This window comes from Ictidomys tridecemlineatus, chromosome 6 (genome assembly GCF_052094955.1).
Source record: "Ictidomys tridecemlineatus isolate mIctTri1 chromosome 6, mIctTri1.hap1, whole genome shotgun sequence".
Lineage (NCBI taxonomy): Eukaryota > Metazoa > Chordata > Mammalia > Rodentia > Sciuridae > Ictidomys > Ictidomys tridecemlineatus.
This window is the reverse complement of record NC_135482.1, coordinates 107551298-107573761: the sequence shown is the minus strand read 5'-3', so window position 1 is coordinate 107573761 and position 22464 is coordinate 107551298. Positions and strand designations below refer to the sequence as shown.

Sequence of the window (22464 nt, the reverse complement as noted above, 5' to 3'; positions counted from 1 at the left end):
ACTGGAAACCATCCAGGCATCTTGCCATGGGTCTGTGGGGGGGACCTGCCCCTCCTGCCTCCTTCCCACCAGGTCATGGCAGGAGCCTGATGCTCCTGGAATCTTTAACTTGGCCTTGGCATCCCAGGCATGTGGAAGCCATTCTTTCTTGGAGTCATGCTAGGAACCAGAAAAGGACATATATATATATATATATAGATAGATAGATATATAGATAGATAGATAGATAGATAGATAGATAGATAGATAGATAGATAGATAGATAGATAGATGGGATGTGTGACTACCTGGGTTCTGTGTTTAGAGATCTACACTCAAAAATCCCTCTCCACCCCCACCACCTCTAACCAGAAGGCCTGAAGTTCCAGCATTATTGTCTTTCTTTATGTACAGTGATATCTTCAGCAGGCATAGTAATAAAAGCCACCATTTATTTGGATTCTAAGTGCCAAGCACATTGCTGGATGATGCACATAAAATTCTCATTTAATCCCTGCAGCATCCTTATGAGCTAATCGCTGCCCCATTTTTCAGATGAGAAACTAGGTCTCAACAAAGTCAGGAAATGTAACTTCAGGTGACTTGGCTGGCAATGGACAGCAATGGTGCACAGGATGCCCCCCTACGTAGCACATTATATTGCTAACGATTGATGTCAAATGCTTTCTGTGGTTGTCGCCATGCTGGGGATGAAACCCAGGGCTATATCCCCAAACCTAGTTTCTCTATTCTCTCACCAACAGGAAAGTCCCAAAGTTACAGCAAGCCCCAGGTTCTTAGAGGTGAAAATTAGAAGTAAAAAGTACCCCAGACAGACTCCATTTGTCAAGTTTGCCTGGGATCAGCCTGTCAGGACATCACCTCCCCTCGTCATTTCAGAAGCAGGGGAAACTTACCACCTGCCCTTTTTTCCTTCCAGGTCTAGTGCAATCAATGTTGTGAAGATCTTGCGAGTCCTGCGAGTACTTAGACCCCTGAGGGCCATCAACAGGGCCAAGGGGCTAAAGGTGAGATGATGGACCTGGGTGGGAAGGCTTAAACTTAAGAAGCATTGATGGGCCTGCTGGTCGGTAGACTCTCAGCTGAGGTGATGGTTGGGCTTGAAGGAGGAGAGAGTGATCAAGCCAAGAGTCTGCCATGTTGGTGCCTAGACACTGGTCCCACTCAAATCCTGTTTCCATAAGGAGTGGAATGGTTACAGGAAACCATTTTAAAACCTGAGTTCCTATGTAAAATTTTGCAAAGGGGAACACAAACCCAGAATCTCTGGGTGGTGATGAGGTCCCTGTACACCTACCACTATCCACTATCCAACAAGAGGTTCATAGGGCTTGTACCCCTGTAGGGGATTCCCTGTAAAGGGAACCCTCAAGGAGAACTTTGTATTCCTTTGGATTCCGTCACTCACCCTGTGATGCGGGGAAGGCTGCTTTACCTCTCTGAGCCTGCTTTCTCCCACTTGCGGCAGAGGGGCAGCTTCTGCTACCTCCCAGGAGGGCTCATGGCTTGACTGATGGAAGCTCAAGCTGCTGGCATTTCCTGAAACTGTGTTCCCTTACCTCGTCCTTCTTCCCACCATAGCATGTAGTCCAGTGTGTGTTTGTTGCCATCCGGACCATCGGGAACATCGTGATTGTCACCACACTGCTGCAGTTCATGTTTGCCTGCATCGGGGTCCAGCTCTTCAAGGTAAGGTCTTGGTTCTGATCTGTCTAGTAGCATCCCTCCCTCCCCATCAGCATTCCCAAGAAGGGGAACTGGTGGATACAACAGGAGGAGGACAGCAGCCCTGGTCACGCGGGGGTGACTGTGATCTCCAACCACAGCCCCACTCGAGCTTCCCAGACCAGAGGAGAGAGGAACCAGAAGGAGGCTCCACCAGACTAAAGGCCTCCTGTCCTCTCAGCTTTGCTGACCCTTTAGTTCACTGCCCTTCTTTCCAGCCAGAACAGGAGGGGGACTTTCACTGTCTGGAAGAGAGTCACTTGCATGAGACCCTACAACAGTTACTTACTGTCAGTAGCATCACATCCATCCTTCCCCCAGCTCGAGGCCAGGGTCCTCCATGGTTTCTTCTCTTTTCTGCCTCCGTCTCTTTAGTTCTGCTATTTCCCCACACACAGCATTCTTCCCCTGCCCTCCCCCACCCACCACATAAACTTCACTGATTTCCCCCACCTCACTCCCTCTTCCCACCCCGGCTCCACTTCTTCCTTCCTCTCAAGACCTTCCTAGAGAGTTCAGCTTTCTTGGATTGGAGCTCCCTGGTTTTGAATTCCAGTGGTACTTGCAGCAGTGTGAGTGTCTTGATTCTCTGGCTGCTGTGTGTATGTGAGTCACGTCGCCTCATCTGGATTCTGTTCACCTTGCACTTTTTATCCCACAGCCCCTAGCTCAGCGCTCATTAACCGTTTTGTGATGGATTCATTGATGAAGGAACATCTCTAATCACTTTGTTCTTTTGCCTTTTAGGGAAAGCTCTATACCTGCTCAGATAGTTCCAAACAGACTGAGGCAGAATGCAAGTAAGTATAGGCTGGAGGGCATTGGGTGCCCAGGCCACCTAACTCAAGGAGATTGGGGACTTGGTCTCAGAGGAGGGGACAGCAGGGCTATTACCCACATGCAATCTGATTCTGATGTGACAAATGATCTATCTATTCCTGAAAGTCCTACCCACTGAAGTTCTTCCCAATAGCTGGAACTCTGTGGTTTCATTCTAGATAGTTCCATCCCATGCAGCAAAGGAGTTATTTGGCAACAGGTCAAGTGTGGAGGGAGATGGAAAAGCCAGAATTACTTTTTCTCCTCTTCTCTCAGGGGTAACTATATCACATACAAAGACGGAGAGGTTGACCACCCCATCATCCAGCCCCGCAGCTGGGAGAACAGCAAGTTTGACTTCGACAATGTTCTGGCAGCCATGATGGCTCTCTTCACCGTCTCAACCTTTGAGGGGTGGCCAGAGTGAGTACGCAAACCAAAGTCCATCCGCCCTGATACTGGAGGCCCCGAACACTGGCTATCCACCCGTTGCCCAAGTTTCGTGAATGTCCTTCATTCCTTCCCAGAGATCACACTTGTGTCCACCCCCTGAAATAAGGGTATGTTTCTAGAATAATCTGTAGGCCATCGTCACTGCCGAAACATAGACTCTTCTAGAATATGTCAATATTTTATTTTGATTTCTTTATTTCATGGTTCTGGGGGTCAATCCCAGGACCTTGTACGTGCTCAGTAAGCACTCTACCAGTGAGCTACAGCCCCAGATGAGAGAAGTCAAAATTTTAGAAACTCTAACCCAAAATGAGTGCTTTTATAGCCCCCCTCTCCCAACCTCAGCATGAACCACAAGGTCAGGAGTCTCTGTCATTACCCTCATGTCATCTGGGAGTGAGGTGTGGAGAGAGTTTTATCACCAAGGAGCTCCACATTACTACTCCCAGTGTGGGTCAACGTAGCTGAGATGTCTCTGTTTTGCTAGGCTTTACCCCTGTCTCCTTTAGAGGAAGTCTTGTTGACATTTACAGTGGAAAGTAAGAAAGGGATGAAAGCCTGTGCCCTTGTCCCTCTACAGAGGCAGCTCGTTCACATGTAGACCAACCTGCTGGCCTTTTATTCTGCATCACCTGTGGCAGGCAGCTCATCTGTCAGGTGCCCCATGTATCTTTGTCTAGATGCCTGCAACCCCCACCCTGTGGTGCATGGGTCTTAGATCATTATTATATGGCAAAATGTAGGTGAGACCTAGGGAAGAGCTAAGTACTCACAGGGTTACAAAGGAAGGGAAGGAGATAATCCCTGTCCACAAAGAGTAGCAAGCTTAATGGGGCATGCGGCCCAGGTCTAAATGAATGGTGGACAGGTGTAAACCACTTAAGTATAAAACCAAACCATTCCGGATGATCTGAAGCATGGGTCGTGTTAGTATTTTTATCTAAATGGATTATTTTCTCTCCGATTTATTTTATGTTCACTTTAACCTCCTTTGAGTCCGTGCCAGTTTGCAAAGCTGTTTCAATATTTACCGATATTTCTGAATTTGAAATCAATGTCCATGAATCATGTTACATTTAAATAGTTCTTGACAGTTTCAAAACACCTTCATGTACATTATGTCAATTGCCCCACAAGTTAGGAAAGTTGGGAATTATTGTCTCCATTTTACAGATGAAGAATCTGAGTCTCAAGAGATTAAGTGATTTACTCAAGGCCACATGGCCAGGAAGTGGCAGAACTGAGACTTGAATCCAGACCCTCTGGCTCCCAGCCCAGAGCCATTTCCCTTGATCCCAGGGATTTCTAGGAGTCCTGGTGCCATCATTCCACAGAGGTGACACTGCTTCTCCAGTTCCCTCTGTGGGGCCTGTCTCCTCCTGCAGGCTGCTGTACCGCTCCATCGACTCCCACACGGAAGACAAGGGCCCCATCTACAACTACCGCGTGGAGATCTCCATCTTTTTCATCATCTACATCATCATCATTGCCTTCTTCATGATGAACATCTTCGTGGGTTTCGTCATCGTCACCTTCCAGGAGCAGGGAGAGCAAGAGTACAAGAACTGTGAGCTGGACAAAAACCAGGTAGCTTTCTAGGAAGGAAAGGAGGAAGGCAAGGAGGGCAGCATGTGAGGAATGGCAGCAATTGGTAACGAGAGTTCAGGAATAGATCTATGTGGATACCAACGTCCTCCATCCTCTCCTCAAGCCAAACAGGGTTCTTGCAAAAGAAATGCAGATCCCTGCAAATTCCAGATCTAGAAAAAGTATTCTGCCAACAAGAACAGGGCTTTCCATCTTGAGGGGGGGTGGATCTATGCAAAGGGAATGCAAATCCCTGACCAACTCAGATATAATATAACAGACTTACACAGCCAACAAATATATGGTAAGCACTGTGGGGGGAAAATGTACCCAAGTGGGTTGGCCCCAATGATAAGAAAAGAGAGAAACTAAAACAGTGAAGCAGTGAGAGCTTTTGAGGTGGGCAAGAGAACAGTTTTAGGAAACCACTCTTATATGGTTTTTTAAGCGAAACACAGAGGGCTATGCAGGAGGTGGGGATAGGAAATAGGCTTATGTGGGAGTGAGACAGTGATGCCAAGGACTGAGATGTGTTCTGTTAGCCGGTGAGAAAGAGCTGGCAGCTCGGTGGTGAGTAATGAGGCTGTTAAGGTGGGAAGTAGGTAAATCCACCAAGGTCAGTTCCCCGTTGTTCTCAGTGGGAAGAGTAGTGTGAAACACGGCCCTATCTTTGCTTATAGGAAGGAGCCTTGCAAGCACAGTGTGATCAGCTCTACCCAGATTAGGAGAGCTGGACCCCTCATAGGTTTTGATGTCTACTACGTTGGCTCAAACTCATCATTCTGGTGGCTATGTGGACTTTGGATTGAAAGGAGGACAGGAAAGAGGGAGGCCAATTATAAAATGAAGATAAGAGAGGCTTAGAGCCTGACTTGGTATTAGGTTAATGATAGCAGCAGCGATGGGAAGAGTAGGAGGAGGTAACGTCATAAGGTGGAGGGACTGGACATGGCAGCTGAGGGTTAAAGAGGTTGGAGTGACTTCCTGGTTCCTGGATTGGGAATCTGTTAGAGGAGTGCACTGACCTTTACTGGAATCCCAAGAATCTAGGTAGCCCAGAATCTCTTCCCCTTCAGTGAACTCTGTCTTCTGATCCTTGGATACTAGAAAATAAGGAAGATGGATTGAGGGTAGGGAAGAAAAATGGAAGTCAGAACCTCCCCAAGGAGACTCTGTGGTGTGGGAAATAATTAAGAAGACCAAAGAATGAGTCAATCCGTGTTTATCGGGTGCCAGCCACCTGCTAAGCAGTATACCAGTCATTACCAGGTTGAAAATCAAGGACACGCATGCTCCTTGCTTGTAATCTCAATAGATTTGAGAAGAAGGGACTCTCTCGTTGATTAGGGAAGTGACGGAAAATCAAAACCTTCCCCAAATTACATCGGAAATCTCTACGTGAGCTAGAGTAATAGATTATTTCCCTGACTTCCAGAGAACCCCCACTCCAGCCCCAGCACATGTAGTTTCATGTACATCCCACCCTCTCTGCCCTCAACTTCACATCATCCAGGTAACTAACTCCACTCTCTCCCTACTCCCATCCCACTCCTTCCTGTGCCCCCTCCCAGCGACAGTGTGTGGAATATGCCCTCAAGGCCCGGCCCCTGCGGAGGTACATCCCCAAGAACCAGCACCAATACAAAGTGTGGTACGTGGTCAACTCCACCTACTTTGAGTACCTGATGTTCGTCCTCATCCTGCTCAACACCATCTGCTTGGCCATGCAGGTCAGTCCAAAGGGGAACCTGGTCCTGCCCAGGGAGAATGGTAGGAGAGGATGTCAAAGAGCTGCAGACCTTTTCATTGCTCACCTTCCTGGTATCCAAGGGAAGCAGAAAGAGCAAAAGAGCTTTTCTCTTCTCCCATCTGGAAATAGAAAAGTGTCCTTTCCCAAGAATAAGTTCCCCTCCGGGACCTTATAAGATAACCCATGGGGTCCTAGGTTTATAAAATGAAGAAGGTGAAGGAAATGAAGAACCGAGAGAGTGAGCGTGAAGCAGTCATTGGTATCAGGAAGGCATGGGTGTGCACTTGTCTGCAAGGAGGTCAGCTCGTACCAGGGCTCTTGAGTGCCAGAAGCCCCTACAAAGCTATCACACCCAATCAGAATGGACAAAGAACTCTGTCAACCCCTGTTTTCAGAGATGGTAGAGAAGAGAAGAATTTATAGGCTCTCCTGAGTCCACCTGGCTGCCCCAGGAAAGGTGGATGGCCTTCTGGGGGTGGCTTCAAGGAAGATCTCTGATGAGATGAGGGTTTCCAGGAAGTCTGGGCAAAGGTGGTGAGGAGGCCGTGGATCCCTGCCCCGTGCTCATCGTCCCTTTCATCTTCCTTCACTCAGCACTATGGCCAGAGCTGCCTGTTCAAGATCGCCATGAACATCCTCAACATGCTCTTCACTGGCCTCTTCACTGTGGAGATGATCCTGAAGCTCATCGCCTTCAAACCCAAGGTAGGCCTCTGACAAAAGGCTGGTTGACAGGCCTCAGGGAGAGGGTAAAAAGGGGTGTGGGAGTGCATATTCTTAAAGAAGGAGAGTGAGGGGCAGAAATTATCAGTGAAGAACCATCCCTTCCCCAATGATAAGTGCCCCAACTCCTACACCTGCCAAGAGTTGAACCAGGCCAACTCCTTGAAACAGGAATCAGCTCTTGACTGGGACTCAGAGGAAGCAGATTCCTTCATGAACTGAGCCATGGCCCTTCTCCCATTTCTCAGACTGGCAAACCAAACCTCTGAGCTCAGTCCCCCAGATCTTCTCAGACTTTTGTTCTACCCTCCTCCCATTTAATTGGCCTCATGTGAAAAATTCAACCAGGGCTGCATTTGTTCAGGGCTCTGGGCTTCAGCCTACAGGCACCTCCTGTTCCCTCCCTCAGAGGCTGTGTCATTGCTCATTTATACCCTCCAGCACAGAAAGAGTAGTTACCTATAAATTCCTCTGTATTGCTCTTGTAGGCAGCTCTTTAAAAGGAATAGATTAGGACCACTGTGAATGGACATGGTAGGGAAGATTGGATGACCTGCCATTTTGGAATATCTGTGATCTTCTTAGCCAGCACCACCTGCATTTTCCTGAAAGGTACAGGAGCAGGTTGGTGTAAGCAGTGACTTCCATCCTTGGCCTCTGTAGATAGGACAGAATTACAGGCATTCAGTGGCCTTGGATCACAACTCAGGCAGCTACTTCTGAGGGAGGCTGCAACAGCAGCTCAGGGACCCTCCACGGTCGCCACAACATCCTTTGGAGAGTGATAAAAAGGAAAGGTTGGAGAATTGCACAATTAAAGACCTGAGAAAATCTTTTCAGCTTTCTGAGCCTTCTCTTTCCCTCTTCCCTAATTTTCCCAGTTGTAGCACAGATCAACAGGAAGCAAAAAGAATGAGTCTCTGGCCATACCTTCTATGTTTATTCAAATTTTTACTTGTTCCAGGATTAACTCTAGATGGGGACCCTTCTTTGCTACTAGATCTATGTTCATTAACAAGATATCCATGACCTTCTTTGAATTAATAGTGATCTAACATTTTTTATAATGTCTCATGCGGTATGTACATATCACTGTATGTAGTCCTTAAAACATTCCCCATAAGACAGGTATTAACACCCCCAACACAGGGAGGAGGGAAGCAATGTGCCCAATATCAGTTACACTACTTGCAAGGGGCAGAACTGTTGTTGGAATCTAGCACCTCTAACTTTATAGTTGGTGTTTTCTACCACACTAAGCTGTTAGCAAGCATTTTTTTCATGTCAAGTATTCTGCTGGGTACTTTTAAGAAAGAAGGAAACAGTCTTTGAGACACTTAAAAAAAATAAGACAGACAATATTCTTAGAGTGCTGATTCTTCCTCTCACTCAAAGAATGCCCAGGGATCTTAGCTAATCTTCAGCGAATAAGATTCCTAATGAGCATTATTTGGTAATAGTAATGATGTTTCCCTACCTCGTTCAGAGAAGTAACTATATTCTTTTTCACTTTGACTTCCAAGTTCAGTCCCATTTAGGGGATGCATTATATCCTAACCTAGAAATAACCAGCAAATTTCCCTGGCTGTCTTCTGTGGGACCCACAGTATCTCTGCCCACATGTGACCCTATTCCAAGCCTTGTGTCCCAGGAGTACTAACAGGTTCACCAACACAGCAGCATGACCCAGTAAGGCTGGGATACAGGATCGCTGCCAAGCTGAGCTTCAGTCTCAGATGACAACCTCTCAGTAGGGAAACTGGCATCATTTTCATCTGGTGTCATGAGACATATGGTTTAAATATTTCAAAGCCTTGAGTCATCCACAGTTGACTCAGATGTGTTCCCGATGAAGTCTGAGGCAGTCTGCAGAGCCCTGCAATGGACTTTCTGAATCATGTCTCACGAGCAAGGCGATGGATTGGGTAACCTGCCCTAGGAAGCACATGAAATTGACACCTTCGGGGATCTCGGCCTGAAAGACACTCTACCTAAGTCCTGCAGATCAAGGAACAAGCCAGGTTTCCAGAAGTAACCAGTTGGGGCAACCTAAATTATAAAGTGCCTCCGAGTTTCCTCAGCCCCTGGTTTTCTATCATGAAAAGACATAGTAAAATATGAGAGACTATTCCCAGAGAAGGAAGAGAGCATCTTAGAGCCATTTGCATTTCACACCTGACAAGATCCATCTGTGATATATAGAGAAAGGAGCCTGGCACAACTGTATACACCTGTAATCCCAACTATTTGGAAGCCTGAGGCAGAGGGATCACAAGTTTGAGACCAACCTAGGCAACTTAGCAAGGTCCTATCTGCATATAAAATTTAAAAAGGCTACAGATGTAGCTTGGTGCTTACCTAGCCTGTGTGAGGCTCTGGATTTAATCTCCAATATTGGAAGGAAGGAAGAAGAATGGATCTTTTCTCTAAATTCCCCTAAAGAGACTTGTGACAATAGAGGGACAAAGGCCACTAGCTCTAGCTATGTAGAGAAGGTTGACCAGTTGGGAGGGGGATCGAGGAGTGTTAGGTCCCTGGATCCTCACTGTACTATGTTCTTCATTAAGGAATATATTCCAGGAAGAGTATCCTCAATTTTTTATGAGGAAAACAAAAACAGAAGCCCCTCCAAACTCTGATAGAAATATCTAGCTGGATATTGTGTAAGAATGAGTGGCGTCTAATAGTGTACCTGTAATTCATAACAACTTTCATGTCCCACCATTAAGTAAAATTCTCTTCTGAAGTTTATATTTCACATGGCATGATTGTTGATATATCATAAAAATGAGTTTATACTTTCAAATATTTACTGCAAAAGGATAATTAAGCAGTAAAAATATGGAAAACTTAGTGTTAATCAGCTTTTTAATACTACTACAAACTACCTGAAGCAACTAATTTATAAAGAGAAAAGGGGTTACTGATAGTTTTGGAAGTATAGGCAGGGTGACAGCATCTGGTGAGAGTAATAGCCACCTGCATATCATGGCAGGAGGACATATAGGAGCATAATAGTCCCATCTGCTGCCAAAATGCAATGAGAGGACAGACTAGGCTCCCATAGTCCCTTTCAAGGGTACAGCCCTGTGACCTAAGGGCTTCCCACTAAATCCAACGATTCTACTAACCCCCAATAGTGCCACTCTGGGGACTAAGCATTAAACATGTGAACCTTTAGGGGACATTCAATACCCAAAGTGTCATAGTTGACATTAATGATAGTCAGAGGTAGATTGCCTGAGGGCTGAATGCTTGGGTTTTCTTCTCTGTCCTTTCTGTCTCTCTGACTGCTTGGTGGGTTGATCTATCAGTAGAGCAGTTTGTACTCTTGCTTCCTTCTTCTATCGTCTTCGCAGTGATTGGTGTTCCCAATTTCTTCATTTCTACATGTTCTCTTCACCACTCCATGGAAAATGAATTTACTCAAGTAAATCCCTGCCCTGACTCCAACTGCCCAGCTCCTTAAATTCATATGGTGTCCATGCTGAACAATTTTTTTTTCACAAAAAAACTAGAGAACATAAACTAGTTTAGAAAAATTCAGCCCCCTCACAAATGTTAGGACTCTGTGGGGAGGGTCTGAAGAAAGTAGAATGAAAGTAGTATTGATTTGAATAACTAATAGCAAGCAAGAGGAAATTCCTTCCCTGGGAGTAAAAGATAACTAGCTGGAGATACCTGGATGGTACCTGGGCCCTACATGATTATCAAGACCAAGCTGGTCAGCATGGAAAAAGGTTGGGCTGGAATGATCCGACAAGCTAGATCGTCATCCTGTCACGAGCTGACATTTACCAACAAAGATAGGAAAAAAATATTTTAAGATACTTTTTTTATGATAAGCACTGAAAATGTCCAGTGCTAAGGAATAAATCTAACAAAAAGTGTCTGAGATCTCTACAGAGAAAACCATACAATTTTTTTGAGACAAATGAAGAAAGACTGAAATGGAGAGATGTGTTCATGAACTGGAAAATGCAGTATTGTTAAGATCTCATTTCCCCTCAAACTAATCCCTAGATTCAATACCATTCCAGTTAAAATTCCCAAATCGACCTTTCCCAGAGGACAAGGGGAGGAGAAAAGGGAGCCACACAGCAGATACTCTAGGCCAATAAGATGAGCATAGTCCCAAGGTTTTTGGCAGCCCTGATGTTACTTACCATGGAGGGAGAGTGCAGGAACCTGGTAGAGGAAGTAGAGTTAGCCACAGATACTCCACTCTCAGCTCATGGGTTTGGGTACCAGAAGGCAAGATGATGTCACTTAGTTGCCTAAAATTTAACGTTGACAGTGACTTAGCAAAGACAACAAAGAGAGGAAGAGTGGAGTTGATGATGAACTAGTGGTAGGGCTATCTCCATGCTTCTCCCCTTAGCAGAAGTTGGCCTTCCCTGGAAGGCAGGAGCTCACTACAGAGGGGACATTCCTAACTATTCCCCTTCCCTTAAGCTCCCATGTGGGTCATGGAGGGGTGGAGAAGCAAGGGTTTCTATTTCTGGACTTATCTCCCTTGGCTAGAGGCATCCTATGGGGCTGTTGCCTGCACAGGGAGTAGCCAGTGCCCATTGCCTCTCACTAACTCCCCGGTGGGAGCACTCCAGAGGGGATCTGTCCCTGGCAACTCTCCATGATCAAAGCCTTGGCCTCCCTTTCAGCTTTCTCCTAGCCTGAGAAGAGTCCAGAGAAGCCAATGGAACCAAAGTGGGCACACTTATCGGCCCTCCTGGCTCCAGCTTTCTTGAATAAAAGCCACTCAAGCCATGGAGTTCACTTTCATGCTTCAAAACAAATTAGGGCCCAAAGGCATTTCAAACCAAAAGGATGAAATGAAACCTCTAGAGCAGCACTATCTCATAGGACGTTCTACAACCATAGAGATGTTCTATACGGACCATGTGTGATATAGCCACTGGCCTCCTGTGGCTATTGAAACTTGAAATGTGGCTACTATACTGAAGAATTAATTTTTAGATTTTATTCATTTGGATGAATTTACATTTTTATTTGTAGAGCCACAGGTGTCCAGCTGCCACGCTGGGTAGCCAAGCTCTGGTCCTGCTTCTTTCCCATGACATCCCAGGTTCTGCTCTCCTCTAACTATCTGTCCTGACTTCGTCAGCCCAGCTGCTCCAGCTTCATGAAGCCAGATGGTCTAGCTCATCCTCCCCACTCTCTTTCCATCTGGCTGTTTGCTGCCAGAAATTGACTCAGAAGTCGTGGAAACCCCTGTGACCGGGTAAGGCCATGTCTTTCCCTGGGATCCTCCAGCATGGCTGTCCTCTTGACTCTGTCAGTTCACCCAGTCATCCCTGGATTTCCCCAGCCCTTGACAGCTGCAAGTGCCAAGGTCCCTTCCCTGTAGATTTTGTCCCACCCAGATCCTAGACTGGTCCTAATGAAGGCAGAGAGTGCTTTAGGAGCTCTACACTTGCCACTGTGGTCTGGAATTTGTCTTGCTTTTGTAGGCCAGTACAGGGTTTGTCCCTGGGGAGCGCACAGCTACTCTTTTTCCCAGTCCATGGGTCTTATGAGTAGGTTTCCCAATTAGCATTTTAGTACCCTAGTGACACTAAAATCTGAGAACCCTAATCTCATACCTGGTTCTTACTGACCCTTTCCCCTGGGTACAGACCTTGTTCTTGTCCATCCCAGTTGTGGGCCAGAGACTTGCTGCCAAATGACTGTGATGCCACTTCCGGAGTGGAGGGAGCTTCTTACCATGTGGTATCCCAAGCCTGGCTGCACCTAGCATCCTCACCCGGGCCAGGGTTTCTGTGGCTGGGCCCCAGCTTGCCTTGCAGAAGGCTCTCTAAATTGGAACTGTGACTCCTGCCTCCCCCAACACAGAGGACTTGGCTGACATTTACAGAGTATCTATCAGCTAATCGTGCAGCAGTAATTCAGCTGCTACTATATATTCTCTGCTTTGGGGGCTTATTTGAAACCCCAGTTATCTTTTAGGAAAGAAGAAAAGATGGCAATGAAACTTTGCAGCTTCTCATAGGGCAGAAAGAGCTAAGGTTGGCAGCAATGGGGGACACTGACAAAAAAGAGACTCCTCCTGTCTATTGTCCTGAGGAGTCCAACAGTGGGCTTCTGCTGGTTGGGAGTGAGATGAGTCATAGCTAAAAGGAGGTCTGCTACTGGAATCAGAGCTACTCAGGACTGTGGAGCTCAAGTGCCCTGTCTGCTGAGGCCACTCCCCATAGCATAGTGCTGGACGCAGCATTGCTCTGGTCTCACCCACATGACCAACAGCTGAGCTATGAAAGGAAAGAGCCAGAAGACTCTTGAATGGTCTTCCTAATGATCACCAGTATGGAGTTCTCAAGGCCAATCTGCTCTTGAAAATGTCTGAGCCTAAGAGAAAGTCGATGACCTTGGACTTTCCATACACAAAGGCAGCCTTCCTCTTCTATCCAAGCCTCCAACCATGCCTGTGCGGTGCAGGGAGGTCCCAGAACTTCTAATGGCTTCCAGAGCATCTTTCCTCTGTGTACTCCCTTGTTCTTTGGAATAGTTTTGCTCCAGAGATGGATTGTTGGCACCGACATGAGGGGACACACATGTCAAGAGGAGTGTTTGTGGATACCCTGAGGATGTGGTCAAGATGAAAAGAGTTCCCACAATCCGACTTCTTCTTTTCATGGGCTTGGGTCAAAAGAGACAAATGGGGGCTGGTCAGGGCCCTGAGTTCACCAGAGGGAGCAGCCATGGAAGGCAGTTGCTTGGCAAGAACACTCAGCAACTCAGTTCCTCTGTCTACTCTGTCAGATTGATACCGCCGGTTACCGGTGCCGAGTTCTGCTTCCTCCCGTGTTGAAGTCTGAGCATTAGAGAAGCACGCTGAGGAAACATATAAAGTGGGGTTTATTTTAAAAGGGGTAACATAGACTTCTCCTGGGAGGGCGAAGGGAGCCATAGCTGGTATCCCTGTATCCCAAGAAGTGAGTGAGGTGTTCTGCCCTTTTTATATTTCCTACCGGAATCAGAGCTACTCAGGGCTGTGGAGGTCAGGCGCCCTGTCTGCTGCGGCCACTCCCCATAGCACAGTGCTGGACACAGCTCTGCAGCAGGGTAGTTTTTCAGTCCATGGTCTAATGACCTTATTGCTTTGGGCCTCTGTTAGTTAGCTTTTCATTTCTGTGATCAAATACCTGGGGGGGGGAACAACCAAAAGGAGAAATAGTTAATTTTGGGGTCACAGATTTATAAGTCTCAGTCCATGGTCAGCCAACTCCATTGCTCTAGGCCTGAGGTGAGGCAGAACATCATGGTGGAAGGGCGTGGCAGAGGGATGTGGCTCTGTTCATGGCATCTAGGAAGCAGAGAGAGAGGGAAGGGATGAACCCTGCCAGGGCACCCCTCCAGTGACCCCTCCCCTTTCTATAGTCACACCCCACCTGCCTACATTGCTACCCAGTCAGTCACTCAAACTAGGATGGATTGATCAAAGAACAGCTCTCAGGATCTCATTAAGCTCAGGTACTAACACAGCTTTTGTGGGACCCTCACATCTAAACCATAACAGGGCCTGTAATGAGGCCGTGCATCGTGGCAGGAGCATGGAACAGAGAGTTCTGCTTACCTGGTGGCAACTGAGAAGCAAAAGAGAGAAAAAGATAAGGGACTAGGACCCAATAGCCCCTTCAGAAGCACACCCTCAGTGACCTTACTTCTTCTCACTAGGCCCCACCTGCTAAATAGTGCCGCTGGCTGAGGGCCAAGCCTTCAACACATGCCTCTTTAAGAAACACCGAAGGTTCAGGACTACATCACAGCATAATGTAGTTTCTGGGTTCATTTTAATGCATCTGTGAAGTGGGATTGTGTAAGACATGGCATCAACCATCCTGTGACCACCTCACATGATCACTACCTTTTCCTGGAGGCTAATGCAACTCATCACTGGGCTTCACCCTATTTCAGCTCAGTTTTTCACCATTTCTTTTCTGTCTCCCATGCCTTATCAATCTTCATATTACTTATTTCCAGAAACCTTTACCTATATGATATTTGGCTTACGTTTTGCTGCAGGCCCAAATTATCCAAAATCCAGCAAATGTTTATTGAGCACCCATCATACTCGGCAGTGTGCTTGACACAAGGAGCTCAAGAGTGAACGCAAGGCAGGCCAGCGAGCCCAGACTCGCTCAGATTGACTTTGAAAGAATAGACATTTCTGACTTTGGTCCACTCTTGGATCTTGTAGACTCTCTAGTTCACCATGTCATACATGGCTAGAAAATTTACTGTCCCACCTGGCATTCATACTCCAGCTTAAGGGGAGCACTAATAAACACATTGGCTGATTTTGTGTCAGTTTCTATGCCTGAGGTTAAGTGGTATTTGGAAGCTAAGGAAGGAAGTAATATATTCTAAGTATCAATGAAGAACCAGACATGGAGCTAGGCGTTTTACTTTCTTATCTCGGTCCATCCACAAGACAAGTATGATGGTCTCCCATTTTACATCTGAGGAAATAAAAGGCTATGTAACATGCCCAAGATTGCAGGGTAGTTTTTTGGTTACTAATAACCAAAAAACTAATATTTTATTGTCTCTAATAAACCACACCTCTAAGCACCTTAACAAATATTAATTTAATCTTCACAAAAATTCTAAGACTTTAATGCAGGCCTAAGAGACTCAAGACAAGTGCTTTCCACTACCCTTCCATTGAAGCCAAAAATGTGGCCAGCCTGGGTTGTTGCTTTGCACTCTGAGGGTCCTCATCAAATGTTAGTTTTCTTTCTTATAAGGAAGTAAGAGACATGAAAGCAAGCCATGATCAAATGACAACTCTATGAAATTTAATGTGTGTCTTTCCACCTTAACACCCCTTTCCCTCTTGTTTCACAGTTCTGCCTTCAGCCCCTGTTTCACTAGATCAGCACAGACCTTCTGGCTTCCCTTTCCAAATCTGCACTGGCAGATATTTCAGGAGACAGGGCAGGCACCTGATAGTGGACTCCAGAAAACGAGGCAGTAACCTAACACAGTCTCATTCGTGTGTGTGCGTGCGCATGCCTGCACGCACACATACAAACATTTACGATGGAATACTTGCAAGTCATGGAGACAAAGATCAAATTGCTGAGTTCCTTAAAGGCAGAAACTTTTCTGTATTCATTTTGTGTCCTGTAAGAGGCATTCAGTGAAAGTTTAATGCATGCATAAATGAACGAAAGAATGAGAACTAGAGAACTAAAAAGCAATGAAAAGATTCTGAATAGTAATGTTTAAAAAAACATTAAGATCATTGATCTTTCATCAATGCAGAAATCCCTACACAAAATCCTGTTTCCTGCCATAAGAGACTCTCTATTTCCAGAGGCAGCTCCGTTGGGAATCTTTCTTTACACAGAGCTGACATGTGCCCCTCTGCACTTCTACATATCCATTCTTCTTTTTTCATCTTTTCTTTCTATAAATCACTTCTGAGTATCTCAGTGATGATGTTGAGATGTGGCACCATCTTTACAGGGCTCACAATACTAGAGTACCAAGTAGAGGAGATATGACAAAGAGATTATAGATAGGATGAGTGCTTTGATGGGGAAACAGGTTAACCCATAAGAATAATGGGGACCAGGCACCTGTTTTTGGATCAGGTGGTGGGGAAGGCACCAGTTTGAGCCCTGAACATTGGGAAGGAACCAGAAAAAGAGCATTTCAGGCAGAAGAGAGAACAAAGGCCCTGGGGTAGGAACCACCTCTGCTTTCTCTGGGAATTGAGAGCAATGAGTGAGGAGGGGGAGTGGGCAGAGGCCCTGCAGGATCAAAGGAAGGGGTGTGGATTGGCTCTGACTGCCCTTGGAAGCCGCAGGGGACTAGGCATTGAGTGGGGCACTTATATAGTTTTATTTGCATTTTGAACCAACATGTTGGCTGCTTAGTGTAGGGGGCCATGTTGTGGGGAAAGGGGATGAGCTGGTAGGAGCCTGCTGGACAAACAGAGGAGCAGTGGAGATGAAGAGAGGGTAGCCTTGTGATGGCATTATTTGATGATGAATCAGATAAAAGGATGGAGAAGGGGCAGCAAAGATGGCTCAAAGGCTCCTAGCTTGTCCCCAGGTGTCTGGACTGATGCTGCAATTTGCTGAAATTGAGGAGACTAGGGAGAAACCAGCTTAAAGGAGAAACTTGGAGATCTATTTGGTTTTTAAAGCCACATGGCCTGTTAAAATATGGAGTTCAGATGGGAAGTCTGGGCTGGAAATCTATTTAAGGAGTCCGATTCTGAGAGTGATGTCCAGAAGTCTGCTTGTCCCAAGAGAGAAGTTGGAAAATGGGCAGGATAGACAGGAAACTGGAGGAGAAGGGAAGAAGAAAAAGGAAGTGTTCTGGAGGTTGACAACCAGAGAAGCCAAAAGGAATAAGTGGTGTTTCTTAGGATGAAAGTCTGGGTGAGCAAATCCAGCTGTGGAAAAGAAACAGGAAGGACAGAGAGAGGCCAGAATGCTACCCTGCCATCCAGGGAAGGAGGAGGGTTCTGAAATGTGTGGTTTCCCCTCATCCACATCCTCCCTGGATGAGTGGTACAGAGGATTTGTATTTCCTCACTGACCTGGAAAATTCAACTTCAGAAACCTCAGGAGCAAGCACAATTATTTCCTTTTGAAAATTATATGCAAGGCTGGACATCTTTAACACTAGTGGTCCTCAACCCTTCCTGGACCCAAAGTCCCTCTTTTTATACAAATACTTTATAATACATCCTTAATTTTCTTGACATAAAATTCACATCCATACCCATAATGTCAATGTATATATATATAATTTCTTAACTCGAATGCAATTGGAAAATTTAGTAGGAGTAAGACCTCAAAGTAGATGAAAATGGAAGAGCAAAGATAGGAGACCTGAGAATAAAAACTGGAAGTTATAACTGGTGAGGCTTATTTGCATTTGGCACCTTACATAAATGTCTTGCAAAAGTCACACACACACACACACACACACACACACACACACACACACACACACACAGCTGCCCCATACATGGCAGGACACATAGCATCCTTGTCTCCACCCACTAAACACTAAATACTAGTTTTGCCTCCAGGATTCACTGTGATACTCCTATCAGCTCCAAGACGCCCCCTGGAGGCCAGTGCTCTCCCCACACTGGGAACCACTGTTCCATTCAGCCTCTTATAGAATCATTTGAAACATGCTTCACTGAACCATTAAGAAACCAACGTGTCTTCCACCATCAACTAAACCCCTGGGCCCAGAAACTCACCACATGTGTCACTCAAAGGGAGCAGCAAAGAAGGGAGGGAGGTGCCTGGGCATTGAACACAGCTACTCCTTCCACCCTTCAGGGACTCCAGCATCAGCACAGGACCAGGAGGCCCGAACTGTGTGGGCACAGCCCCCGCCATTCTTAGGGCCTAATGGGAGAGTTGGCATTGCCCTGATGATTATTTATTTGTGGAATGCCTGCAGGGTACAGGACACACACAGTGCACAGCAGACGGGCACAAATGGGCTTGTTGAGGACAGTCCTCCCCACCACAGCTCTGACACCCAGAGATTTGCATATTGTTACAACATTGTGACAGGTTTCTTTCCTGCCTGGTGCTTGAGCACTTTAGAGTTACCATGAATGATAAAAAATAATTGTATGACTTGCATAAAACCTTCGTGTGGGAAGGGTAGTATTAGCTATTACATTTAATTATTTAATGTGGAAAATTATTCACTCTGTGTAAAAAAGCTTGGTGGGAAAGTACACTGTGGTTCCCTGACTATGTCCCTGCCATTGAAAAAGAAACTGGAACACATGGGGTCCAGCAGAGAAAAGGGGGATTCCCATGTCCCTAGGATGCTATGGCATTAACCCATTCAAACCAGAGGCATTGCCAGGACACCCTGCCACTGCACTGGATCTGCCTGTTTAGGGGCAGGAAGTGCCTTCTGTAGTGAGAGGGACTGTCAGGCAGTGCAGGAAGGCAGCCAGCAAAGCCAGGACCAGGTGGCTACCCAGGGATGGCTCATACATCCATAGAAATGGTAACAATGGCAGAGGGCAGAAGGTACGGAGCACTTCCACAGTGCCAGAACCTGCAGGTGCTTTTCACATATGAACTCACTGATCCTCACACCCCCAAGGGCATTTTGCAGGTAACTTGCCTCTGCTACTCAAGGTTCATCCCTTGAAGTGAGAGCAGTCACTCATTTCATTCACAACTTATTCATGGAAGTGGTTTATTTCACTGGCTCTAATGACTTCAGTTGGGTCATACCCTTTGCAAAGGGGCAGGTGGTGACATCAGGGAGGACATGGGGTCGGTCAGGAACAAGGGAATGAAAAGGACAGGTAATGGGAGCTATTGGCAAGTGTCAAGCAGGAAGGGACCTGTCTGATCTGGTTTGGAATGCTCCCTACAGGGCCTAGTAGAGGGCTGCCACAGGCCCAAACTCATTCCCATAATGAAGGAGTGTATCTACTCTTTCTGTTCTCTGCTTTCCATTCTTCAGATTACATGGTGATATGCTATTGAACTTGAAGTTGCCTGATTACATGGCAACATGTCTGCCCTGCTCCAGGGATACATCCATTCAATACCCTACTCCAGGAGGAGTCCTTGGCAGAAATGAGCTCATTTATTATGGCATGACTAACCAGAAGCAGCTACTGATTCCCCCAATCTGCCCAGCTACACTGAGGCAGAGAAAGAGCTTCCTGAGGCTCCCAAAAGGAGCTTGGCTCATGCTCCTCAGGTTTCATCTGCTCCAATGGGCAGGCCTCCAGGGTTCAGGGGGTTTGATTCAGGTCCCTGTACCCTAGCCTTGCACAGCTCAGGATTCTTGTGTTGGTGAGATAAATAAATGAATGGGTGAATAAATAATTGAAGTCTTTCAAATTGTTCCAGAGCAAGAAAAAGCTTATTTCCAAAGAAACACAGGAGCAGAAAAGTGTCCAGTTAGTAGTGTGCAAGGGTAGGGGCATGGCTCAGTGTTAGAGCACTTTGCTAGGATGCACAAGGATCTAGGTTCCATCCCAGCATCTACACACACACACACACACACACACACACACACACACACACACACACACACAAGTGCATTCCTCTAACAGTCATGAAAGAACCCACTGCCTGGGGCCTCATCTCACCAGGACAAGGGCCCAGCCCCTGCCTGCTTCAGCTCTTTGTCCCAGTCCCTAGCTCTCTGTGCAGGTGCTCCTCCAGGCATTAGGAATTATTAAGGCAGTGCAGGATGAGCTGAGAGAAGAAGGCAGAAGTCCACCCTGCCTCCCAGGCTGGGCTGCAAGCAGCTCTGCACTCCTGTTATGCCTTCCCCTTCCACTCATTTCCATGATTGCTGTTCCGTCCAAATGGCATCCTCACATCATGCGATTGATATCATCTATGCTTGGCGTCAGTTGCCCTTGTGTTTGTGGTGTTCCGTGGAATCAGCGCTTCACACACACACACTGAGGCTTCGTCACTGCTGCTGCCTCCGCCAACAGACTCCAGGCCTCTCTCCACTCACTCAGCCCCCACCTCGGACTCCACAGCCTGGAAGGTCAGGGAAGATCAGGACTCCCACACCTCCTCACCACCATGACCGACCGTCTCTGCTGGGCACCAGCCTCACAGACCTGCTCTCAGATGCACGTCACTCAAGCCAGGGGGTGGCTCTCTTTCAGGGACTCCTGCCCTAGGAGGAGCACAAGCCGTCTTCTGTGCCCTCTCACCTAGGGCCTGCCTGCACCAGGAGGCCATGGCCATTTCCTGTCATTTCATGTTGACTGGTGTTTCTTCCTCCTGTCTGAGTTACAGGGTCACTTTAGAGGCCTGGGACCCCACTCCCAGCCTCTTTCCTGCTCTCCCTCCTCCCTTTCTCTCCCCCACCTTTCTCTTCCCCTCTCTATTCCTCCCCACTTTCGCCCTCTCCTCCACCACCTCCTCTTCTCCTGCCATCTACATGAAGCAGCCTCTCTCACCGATTCCCTTCCCCATCTCTTGCCTCTCTCGACTATCATCTGCACTTCTTGGGAGCCGGGTCTTCTTCCCTCTCCTAGGCTCAGCCTTCCCTTGCCCTTCTCTCTGCGTTGCCCCTCTCTGTCTCAGTATGAGCAGCTGCACATCTGACCTCAGCTCAGAACCCCCTCAGCTCTCTGATGCTCTGTGTAGACTGGGAAGGGAAGAGCCCAGGTCAGTGCCCTGGACGGTCGGAAGGTTAAGTCGGCTTCCCCATCAGGGGCCAGGAAATAGGTCCTGGTGTCCTCCGTGCTTCTTTCCTTTCCTTTCTCTTTGCCAGAACCATCTGGTAGATAATGAAGGTGGACAGGAAGGAACAGAGAAGAAAAAAAACCAAAACAGAAAAACAGGAACAGATCACGGCAGGGAAATAACTCTTCGCCTTGGAGTTCTTCAAGGTGACCACACAGTGGGAGGCCGTAAATGAAACTGTGTGCAGATTTTTTTTTTCAGCCAAGCTGCTGTAAGGCTCCTGTTGCTTCTGAGACCATCTCAGAGGAAGCCTCTGCTCTGGGCAAAGAAGGAGCTAAGAATCAAAAATTCCAAGACAAAGGCCTATACTCATAACCGCTCCCACAGCAGTCCTGCTCCCTGGCATCAGAGTTGGGAGACAAGCCCACCTGACAGCCCACCCTCTTCTCAGGGAGAGTAACTCGTGTTTTCCCTGGTCCAGTAGCAGATTACTAGAACCCAGCACTTAACCACCGATATGAACTGAAATGTAACAGAGTCTACCCATGACAGCCTGCATACCGCCATCCACCTCCAAGAGCACCAACCAGAATTCATTCAAGAGTCTTAATGCTAGTGACCCAGAGCATGGGCAGAAAAGGTCTTAGAAATGGTCTAAAGGGGAGTGCAAGGTTCCAAAACCTAAAATCCCTTCCCGCTTTCTTCCACCCACCTGGTTTTGCTCTTTCCTCTGCTTAATCCCATACCCCAGACTGAAACTGTGAATCTGACTTAACTAGGAGGGAGGCAGGTCAACCCTAGTTAATAATAACCGTAGCTAGTACTTAATGTAAGGCTTACTTCAGATGAGGCCCAGTTCTAAATGCTCTGCGTATATGGCCTTATGTCATCCTTACCTTAACCCTGTCGTCGACCCCGTTTTCTGTCTGGGAAAACAGAGGCACAGGCAGGTTAAGTTATTTGCTCAAAGTGACTACTATAATTTGGATCTTGAATATTCTCCAAAGTCCCATGTGTTGAAGGTTCAATCACCAACCCATGGTGTTACTGGGAGGTGGTGAAATTTTTAAGAAGTGGGGGCCTAGTGGAAGGAAGGGAACACTAGGACTCCAGCATTACCCTTCCCTGTCACTTCTCAGCTGCCATGAGGTGAATAGGCCTCCTCTACCATGATCAATGTGACACCACAGACCCAAAGCAACATAGTTAAGC

The 22464-nt window shown here is 46.9% G+C and overlaps 1 protein-coding gene across 50 annotated transcripts in view; it reads left to right on the top strand.

The window, feature by feature from the left end:
• Cacna1c (calcium voltage-gated channel subunit alpha1 C) overlaps nucleotides 1-22464 on the top strand; it is a 625112-nt gene that overhangs the window by 538960 nt on the left and 63688 nt on the right. For all 50 annotated transcript variants that reach the window (XM_078015416.1, XM_078015421.1, XM_078015414.1 and 47 more), the window contains 7 exons: nucleotides 920-1007; nucleotides 1582-1689; nucleotides 2473-2525; nucleotides 2821-2967; nucleotides 4383-4584; nucleotides 6156-6314; nucleotides 6929-7039. In XM_078015416.1, the coding sequence (XP_077871542.1) occupies nucleotides 920-1007; nucleotides 1582-1689; nucleotides 2473-2525; nucleotides 2821-2967; nucleotides 4383-4584; nucleotides 6156-6314; nucleotides 6929-7039 (868 nt within the window). The remainder of the gene's footprint in view (nucleotides 1-919; nucleotides 1008-1581; nucleotides 1690-2472; nucleotides 2526-2820; nucleotides 2968-4382; nucleotides 4585-6155; nucleotides 6315-6928; nucleotides 7040-22464) is intronic.